At 40.3% G+C, this 9,074-nt stretch overlaps 2 protein-coding genes across 3 annotated transcripts in view; both read left to right on the top strand.

Annotated features, from left to right (window-relative positions):
• Positions 1–4,937, top strand: part of htatsf1 (HIV-1 Tat specific factor 1) — a 5,382-nt gene extending 445 nt beyond the window's left edge. The window contains exons 1-10 of one of the 2 annotated variants that reach the window (XM_035666320.1): positions 7–69; positions 568–732; positions 1,414–1,648; positions 1,865–1,912; positions 2,075–2,229; positions 3,051–3,214; positions 3,322–3,418; positions 3,520–3,609; positions 3,714–3,851; positions 4,319–4,937. In XM_035666320.1, the coding sequence (XP_035522213.1) occupies positions 568–732; positions 1,414–1,648; positions 1,865–1,912; positions 2,075–2,229; positions 3,051–3,214; positions 3,322–3,418; positions 3,520–3,609; positions 3,714–3,851; positions 4,319–4,564 (1,338 nt within the window). In that variant the 5' untranslated portion in view covers positions 7–69 and the 3' untranslated portion in view covers positions 4,565–4,937. Of the gene's footprint in view, positions 1–6; positions 70–567; positions 733–1,413; positions 1,649–1,864; positions 1,913–2,074; positions 2,230–3,050; positions 3,215–3,321; positions 3,419–3,519; positions 3,610–3,713; positions 3,852–4,318 lie in introns of those variants that run through there. The other variant, XM_035666319.1, reaches the window with a different exon arrangement.
• A 755-nt stretch (positions 4,938–5,692) lies between these two features.
• LOC118331760 (protein Spindly-like) lies at positions 5,693–7,738 on the top strand. The gene is made up of 4 exons (XM_035666831.1): positions 5,693–5,722; positions 6,390–7,133; positions 7,227–7,283; positions 7,700–7,738. The coding sequence occupies exons 1-4, from the start codon at positions 5,693–5,695 to the stop codon at positions 7,736–7,738; spliced, it is 870 nt and encodes a 289-aa protein (XP_035522724.1).
• The last annotated feature ends 1,336 nt before the right edge of the window (positions 7,739–9,074 follow it).

Here is a 9,074-nt window from a genome sequence, read left to right as displayed (position 1 = left end):
ACAGACCTCCACAGACCTCCACAGGGTTTCAGTCAGTTCTCCTCAGACAGCTGTGTGAACAGGGAGCAGGTTTGAACAAGCCGTCATTTGTCAGCAGTCACATTAGAGTGATGAATTGAACTGGCTGACACCTTTTACACTTACAGATGATTAGTTAGGGTTAGTTAATATCTAATTAAATATTTTATACGCTATTGTTTGTGTATAACAAACAATGTATGCGTTTACTATTCTGCTTTGGCCTCAGGCAACAGTTACTGATGAACCACACTCATATTTTATACATATTTTTACTAAATCTGCGTACAGAGAAAAGACTTCTGTTCGTTTGTCTTTTGACGGATAGAAACCAAATCATCCTTAATCTTTACCAGACTGTGACTGCTTTATGTTGTAACGACTTCTGAAATATTGAATAGGAGATAGCAGGGTATTACCACTATTATTACCACTATTATTACTGCTTCAGTGTGAAAGACTTGCTGCATTGATACAGCTGCTTTATACGTGCTGTAGAATAATGGCTTGTCGACCTGTGTAACATTACATTGGATGTTGTGGTTGCAGATGAGTGGTGGACCAGAGGCCAACAAGGAGTTTATGGAGCAGCTGCGGATGCAGGAACTCTACGGCCAGAGAACTGCCGACGGCTCCGACCCGTACACCTACACTGACCCCGAGGATGGGACCGTGTATGACTGGGACCATGACAAGAAGGCCTGGTTCCCTAAAGTATGAACTTTTCTTCACCTCCCAGCTTTAGTTTTTCTACATCATATTTGTTCTTTAAAGTGAATCAGTCCCTGAGCATCAGATCTCACGATTCTTCCGGTTGTGCTTATTGTTCTGAACGTCAGGCCTTGCTTTTTGCCAGATTTGTTGACTTTGCAATGTTCAGTATCTTATGTTACACTGACGAGAGAAGCTGTGAAACGACAACAGTAGCATTGACTTTAAGATGTGTCATTCAACTCAAGGTATGTTGAAGGAGGAACTCTGTGACGTTGGGTGTAACTTGTAATACAAAAGGTGGATACGTTTTACCCGTGGCAATTTAATGGTAACGCTTCACAGTCAGAGTCCTTTAGTTTACCACAATGATGTTCTCTATGAAAGACATCCTTTCTCACCTGAGGGAATTCAGTATCTGTGCCAGTTCATAGGGTCAGAATGCATTTATGTTCCCATTTAGAGATAGATAGATAGATAGATAGATAGACAGATAGATATACAGTAACATTACATTCACACAGTTTTACGTTCATATAATTCAATACATTGTACACATTTCCTCCAGGATAACGTTTTTGTACGGCTTTAACTTTCAACAGTTACAACCTCTATGAGCTGTGGCCTAATTAGTCGCAGCCACTTTCTGTGTTAATGTTAAGTAGGTTTGCTTTATTTCTTTAGATAACAGAGGACTTCATTGCAGCCTACCAGGCCAACTATGGTTTCACTAAGGAAGGAGATCCAGATGCCAACAGTGGTGCAGTGAGTAGCACCGAGCCAGCAGCTCCAGAACCAGACGGCAAGTCTTCAGGAAAGGAGAAAGCCGGAGATGCCCCCCAGACCCCCCAGGCAGACCAGCCTGAGACCCCAGATAAGGAAGCAAAGCAGAAAGGAGAGAAGAGGAAAGCAGAGGCAGGTAAAATGAAAAGCAGTGCAGTAACTTAACACACAAATAGGAATCAACAAATGGTTGGTATCGAATTCTTGTTTTGTTTCAAACAACTGCAGTTATTGGTGTGTGTTTCCACCTTTCTCCCTTTTTACAATAATAATTATTTTGTTTACAACATGTACAATTAAGTCTGTACAAAAGCATGTTTTGATCATTTTCCCCCCTTTTTTGTGTCTGTAGGATGGTTCGACATCGATGACAATAAAAACACGAACGTCTACGTGTCAGGTTGGTATTGCCAGCATTTCTTTTCTCATTGTCAAGAACCAGCTCAAAGTTCATACAAATCAAGGGAGACCACACAGATACCAGACAGCTGCCCAATCAGTAGCTGACTCTGTTTTATTCTTTCTCACTCTTTCTTTTTCTCTCCTGGTCTCTTTCCCTCAGGCCTTCCTCCTGACATCAGCAATGAGGAGTTTGTTGAGTTGATGTCTAAGTGTGGCATTGTGATGCGGGACCCCATCAGTGAAGAGTACAAGGTCAAACTCTACAAGGACAAAGAAGGGAATCTAAAGGGAGACGGCCTCTGCTGCTACCTCAAGGTTAGTCAGTCGTTCTGCTCACATCAGTTTGTCTGGAACATGACCTTTTTTTTTGTCCTTTAAGTTGAGTTTTGGATTCAAGATTCAAGAACTTTATTTGCCATTTGTGCTTGCACACATAGGAACTCATGTGCGGTTGTTGCTCAGAGAGTCAAGTCAAGTATAAAAAAAGACACACAAGGAACGGGAACATAAATTATCTATAAAAACATAACATTTTTAAATTGCACGAAAACCTATTAAAGTGTAAATTTGCATTGTGAATGCACGTTATATTGCATATTGCATATTGCATGCCCGGAAACAAACATTAATATACATATAATATAAGTATAATATGATCATTATAGTTGCAAAGTTGCATTAAGTGGATTTGCACAGGTATATTGCACAGGTATAATGCACAGGGGGTATTTATTGCACAAGGCAACCCCGGAAGACAGTGTGCAAAGTTTTCTGTTTGGAAACAAAAATAAAGTTTTCTGACTCCCAGATAACATAATTTTGGTGGTAACTTTAAAAACAGCACCAAACCCCATATTAAAAGGGCAAGAAAAAACTCCAAACACAAGCTTTAATGCTACATGTTTACAATGGGAAGACATAACATAGAGCTACATTAGCATTTACTTTTAGAGTCTTCTTTCTGACCAGCTGACAAATAAAACTTAAATATTAACTGAAGTTTTGATAGAGATGCATCTTTTCTTTGTCTCTCGGATTTTGGCTTTGAATTGTATTGTAAAGAGTACAACTATTAGTTAGTATTGCATTACACTCCATTGAGGGACAGTGTGTGTGTTTCATGTGATTCTCTGCAGAAGGAGTCGGTGGCTTTGGCTTTGCGTCTGATTGACGATTCGGAGGTCAGAGGTTACAGACTCCACGTGGAAGCAGCGCGGTTTGAGCTAAAGGGCCAGTATGACGCCACCAAGAAGAAGAAGAAGAGCAAAGATTATAGGAAGAGGATGCAGCAGCAACAGAAGTAAACTCTACTTCCCGTTCTTTTAATTTAACCTCCCACAAGTCTCACTTTTTAAACACATTACATGGGTTCCTCCTGATTGTGCCTGTTTGTCTTTGTCTGTGTAGACAGCTGGATTGGAGGCCAGAGAAGAAAGGAGAACTGAGGAAGAGGCATGAAAAAGTTGTCATCATTAGAAACATGTTCCATCCCAGTGACTTTGAGGTGCATAGAGACACACATGCACATACATTCTCACACACACACACACACACATTGTCCACATAGGGTATTAACCTCTGTGGTGTCTGTGTTGGCCTCTGTAGGAAGACCCACTGGTGCTCAATGAGTATCGTGACGATCTGCGGACAGAGTGCGAGAAGTTTGGGGAGGTCAAGAAGGTCATCCTCTTTGATGTGAGTTTTAGTGCTGTTTCGAAGTCATAGCCGGATTTTATTTTATTCTTTTTATTTCAGTGGCATCAATAAAGAACTGGTGTGTGGTTGTGTTTATGCTGCAGAGACACCCAGACGGCGTGGCGTCAGTCGCATTTAAGGAGCCTGAGCAAGCAGATGCATGCATTGAGTCGTTCAATGGTCGCTGGTTTGGAGGAAGGCAGCTGTCTGCTCAGCTTTGGGATGGAACGACAGACTATCAGGTATATCAAATGCAAAATACAAATATTTTGAGATTTTTGGGGAACTGGGGATGCACAGCCAAGCTAATGAAAGGATTATACAATCTTCTTGTATATGATCACTGTATGACTCTTGGTAGCTCCTGGTTTGCACTCTTTCCAACCCTTCAGCCACACATTTTGTTTGTTTCTGTACATAAACACAGATGGGACAAAAGTGTGGGGCTTTGATAATAAAATCAAGTGTTAAAGTGAAACTCAAGCACCTGATTTTATGCATATCATGCGATTGCTACAGTTACTTCTAATACTATATACTTTACTTTTGTTGTTAATATGAGATTATTGTGGTTAATAAATAAAAATACATAAATACTTAACATACCAATATGCTATGAGAGCCTGTCAGTCGGTCTTACAAACAAGCCTCGTGATATTTAAGTTATTTGGATATCTTTGCATCCTTCATGTTATTTCTGTGTGTGCAGGTGGAAGAGACAACACGTGAGCGCGAGGAGCGGCTTAAAGGTTGGTCTACTTTCCTGGACGGAAGCAATCCGGGGCAGCCGAACAACAACGCCAAGCCAGCAGAGGGCGCCACTACCACAGAACCCACAGAACCGTCCAGCACCACGGAGCCCGAACAGCCCCCAGAAACAGAACCACAGCGACAGGAGCAGGAAGCGACCTCTACAGACAGTAGCCTCGCAGGAAGCGATGATGAGGAAGCGTAGACTCTTACACACACATCTTTGGTCCCCGTTGCAACCAATTAGGACAGTCCTGCTCGAAGGTGAACTGTGGCGAAGCTCTGTGTTGAGCAGGCGTGGAGGAAGAGGAGATCTGGACAGTTTGAGCTGTTTTGTAATGTAGAAAAATAAAAATATGATTTTTGTCTACCTTATTTTCATCATTTTACATTGTAATTAGACCAGCTGGTTATACACAGCTTTTCTTTTAATTTCAGTGTGTTTGTTTACAGTGTTGTGCTGATAACTCTAAAATGTTAATGAATTACAAAAGATTACTGAGACTAAAACTGTGTTTGGTTTGAGTTTTATAAGATTGTTCATCTTCAGTACTCATTACACTTTATTTTAAATGCCAGCAATTCGCTCTGGTTTGTTCTTTAATTCTTGGAGTTTGTTCAAGGCTTTTTAAAGCTTAATTGGAACACAAAAAATGATCTACATATACTGTATATTGTTTATTTTATATCTCCCCACCAGATCCAATACCATTATGGCATTGTGTTTTGCAGTTCAGCATGTTGTAACCTTTTGGAAATGAGCTTTTTGAGGTTTTCTGATTCTCTTCTTTGAGCATCTGATCACAACGCAGAAAACTCGTGAAATAAAAGTTGTCAAAAGATCCTCAAGGAAAATTTATGTAACAATCATAATTAATAACACACTCGTAAAACTTCAAGCTTATACAGCTAATGTCCAGATACCAAAGGGTCAGTTTCCTCCTCTCACAACACATTTATAACGTTTCATTACACAGAACACACATTTAAGGGGTTGCTTTTTCATTTTCACAACGGTTGCATGTTTTGCTTCAAATTGTTTTTTTTTTGGAATATTATCAACAACTGAGTTCTAGAGTCTCATGGCATCGTCACATTCTGATTCCCGCGATGACGACACATTCTAGAACTCATCGTTGCCATTGTGATGAGTTCCAGAATGTTTGATTGGATTACAGCAGAGTGACAAACTCCAGCCACTTTCAACCTGACCTTCAACAGAGACGCATCTCTCAGTGGAAACAGAGTGACAGCTACCAAACGTACGCTAGAGCTGCAAACAAAAGTAAAATACTACAACCCCCTGTACTGCTACGCTATCTGTTCAGCCAACATGGGGAAACGCAGCAAGACAAAGAACAAGGTAAGATTTTCTAAGCAAGAAACACTCTTTCTGCAGTTTTTACTTATATAGGACAGTGATTCCCAATCATTTGTTCTTAGGGGCCTCCTCTTATATCATTGAGTAAACTGATGACCCCCGACTTAGTGACATATTCTTGTAGATATTTCATATCATGTTTAATGCATAACAATAACAGTACAGAACAACTGATAAACTGTATAATGAACCCAAACAGTGAGTGATGTAACTGCAGGAAGTTTGTGTCAAATGAGCAAATTATTTCCTGTGAATATGGATCAGAGATCAGTTTTCCTAAACATTTATATTAGCTCTTTGGTTTAATTTATTCTACTGCAGGATGAGTTTGTTTAGCAGAGAGTGAAGGCTCTGTGACTATATTCTCTGTTCTCAGGTCTTCAAAGTTTACATCTCAAATTATAAACTAAACTTAAAAAAGAACAATTTTATTTAGGTTTCTTCACGGAAATAAATAAAATGCTGAGATATAGCCCTACCAAGCATATTTTTAAGTTTACTTACACCCCTTAAAATCAAGAAGATCTCACGATCCAAATTACAAATGTAAATGGAAACACTTTATTACAATATATAAAAACCCATCTGTCTCTATCCACAGTTAAAGCCAGTATTTTTTACCTATTGCATGTGTATTTGTGTCTGTCAGCCCTCCCAGCAAACTCTCAGTGGAACCTTGCCTGACCTGCAACAAGCCCTTCTGGACTCCAAAGCAGAAAACAAGGAGCTGGCTGCAGAAAATGCTGCTCTGAAGGAGCAGATAGCCAGCAAAGAGCTCAACTGGGAGCAAGAAAAAAAGAAACTGCTGGATGAGAAGGACAGTTTAGTGTCAACTCTGTTTATGGCTAGAAATGACCTGGATAGCCTGGTGAAGACTGTAGAGTCTGAAAGAGCCAATGCCAAAGACCACTTTGAGGAGCTAGAAATAAAACTGACAGAACAACGGGTGCAAAAGGTCAATGAGATGAAACACATCTTTAAGAAATCTGTGATAGACATCAATACAGAGTGGGAAAGACAATTGGACACTAGACTGAAGGAAGCAGCTGCCGAGAAAACAAGCCAGATCATCCAGGAAAAGGATGACGAGATCAACAGTCTCAGACATGAAATGATGGCACTGGTGGAGAGAAATCTGGCCACGCTGAGAGCAATAGAGACTGAGTTCCAGGAGAGCGAGACTGAGTGGCAAACCAAACACGAAGCTCTGGAGGATTGTCTCGGTCGTGAACTCGCAGCAAAGCAGGAGAGCTTTAGGAAAACACAGGAGCTGCAGGAACACGGCAGAGTGCTGGAGGAGAGCTGGCTCGCCAAGGAAGAGGAGTGGCTCAGCAAGGCGAGCAAGTTGGAGGAGGACATTAAGCTCCTGATTGTGCAAAATATTGAGCTTCAGGTACGCTGCAATTAATTAATTCTTTTGATTTGAATGATCACTTGTTGGATTGTAACAGGAAAACTGAATTACATGTTGTCTCTGTCTTTTCAGGAGCTCGCCTTAAAAACTGACAAAGAGAAGGCGAAGATGAAAAAGGAGGAGGAGAGGGCAAAGAAAGAGACAGAAGAGAGGCTGGAGAGAGAGAGAGAAGAAAGAGAAAGAAGAACACGAGAAGAAGGAAAAGGAGAGATTGAAGAGAAAAAAAAAAGAAACTGAGGAAAGGGAGAAGAGAGAGAAGAAAGAGAGGAAAGAGAAAGAGATTAGAGAAAAGAAAGAAAATGAGGAAAGGCAGAAGGAAGAGAGAAAAGAGAGATTGAAGAGAAAAAAGAAAGAAAATGATGAAAGGGAGAAGGAAGAAAAGAAGGAGAGAGAGAAGAGACAGAAGAAAGAGGAGGATGGAAAAGAGAGCTTAATATAATTCTTTCTGCCTCTCTAATCCATCTCACCCCCTTTTCCATTTCACCTCTTCCCTCCCCTCCTACTAACCTGCTCTCAACATCCGTACCCTCCTTTTTCTCACCCAGATTACCCCCCTCCCATCCTTCCTCTCCTTACACCCCTAAACTATCCCTTTATCTTCCAACTTCCTCCAACCTCTTACCCATTACACTCCACCCCTCCACTCCTCCCATCCTCTATCCTTCCTCTCCTCTCCTCTCCTTACACCCCTCAACCATCCCCTCATCTACCAACTGCCTCCACCTTCTTACCCCTACCCTACACCCCTTACCCTCTACCCCCTACCCTACACCCATTACCCTCTACCCCCTACCCTATACCCCATTACCCCATTACCCTCTACCCCATACCTTCTACCTCTTACCCCTTGTTTCCAACTTGACTATCTTCTTATTTCTGCATGGAGTTTTGTATGTAGTGTCATATGTATAACAAGCACAAATAAATATAAAAATGCATTCGTATCTGTTTCTGTATTTGAGAGTAGAGTTAATATAAATACCCTCGATATCATTCGATATCCTGACAACTTGACATGAGGTTTCAGTCACTTTCCTTATTTAACTTTCTGTAAAATGATCAGTTGCAGAAACTCTTTACTGAAGCTAACCCTTCATTTTCACCTTAACATGACATGAAGTAATTCAGAGGAAAGTAATTTGTAGGTTTTCACTGTAACTTTCGTGCAGCAAGGAAATACTGCCCTCCAATGATATTAGTTTAGTATTGCATCAAAGTGACTGTACAGACCTTGAAGTACTTTTCAGTGCCAGGCAATGGTGGAAGTAAGTTACCATAATTACTATCTTGAAGTCCTTTGCTTTACATTTGCTGCTCCTTTGAACTCTTAAAACTTTTTTCTTCATTCAGTCAGAGGATGGGCTTGAAGAATTGTGTACTTGAATGAAAGCTTGAGTGTAGACTTGAGATTTTATTCAAGTCATAACTTTTATTCCATATAATGGGTGTTATACATGAACCTGAATGAAATGAAAAGACAATTTTACTGTACAAAACATGAGTACTGGAAAACACCCAGGAAGCACAAGCATCTACCAAAGCTGCATAATCCTCCTTTTATGTCATTTTTACCACAGAGAAATATACATTTTACTGAAAAATACTGAAAAAAAGACTCTTAAATGAATCCTGTTGCCATATGTGTCTAATGTTGACTTTTTGGTTACAATAACACAATGTGCTCATTTGTAGCAGTTTTCAAATCTATTATCAGCAAAACAGGTGTCACAATTGGTCTCCAACTGAAAGCTGTTTTTCAGAGTCTTTCCTTGTGTTGCAACATTAAATCCCTATGGATGTTTTAAGCTGATAAACAGAAAAGATCAGAATACTTCTTCCACCACTATGTCATTCCTTAAAGATATCTTGTGAAATGATGAGATAGCCTCACAGTAGAAGTATTCATGGCACTAGAAGTGA

The sequence above is a fragment of the Morone saxatilis genome, unplaced genomic scaffold (assembly GCF_004916995.1).
Source record: "Morone saxatilis isolate NCDOM2014 unplaced genomic scaffold, NCSU_SB_2.0 Contig20, whole genome shotgun sequence".
Taxonomy (NCBI): domain Eukaryota; kingdom Metazoa; phylum Chordata; class Actinopteri; family Moronidae; genus Morone; species Morone saxatilis.
The sequence above is the reverse complement of the archived record's forward strand: the minus strand, read 5'-3'. Positions and strand labels throughout refer to the sequence as shown.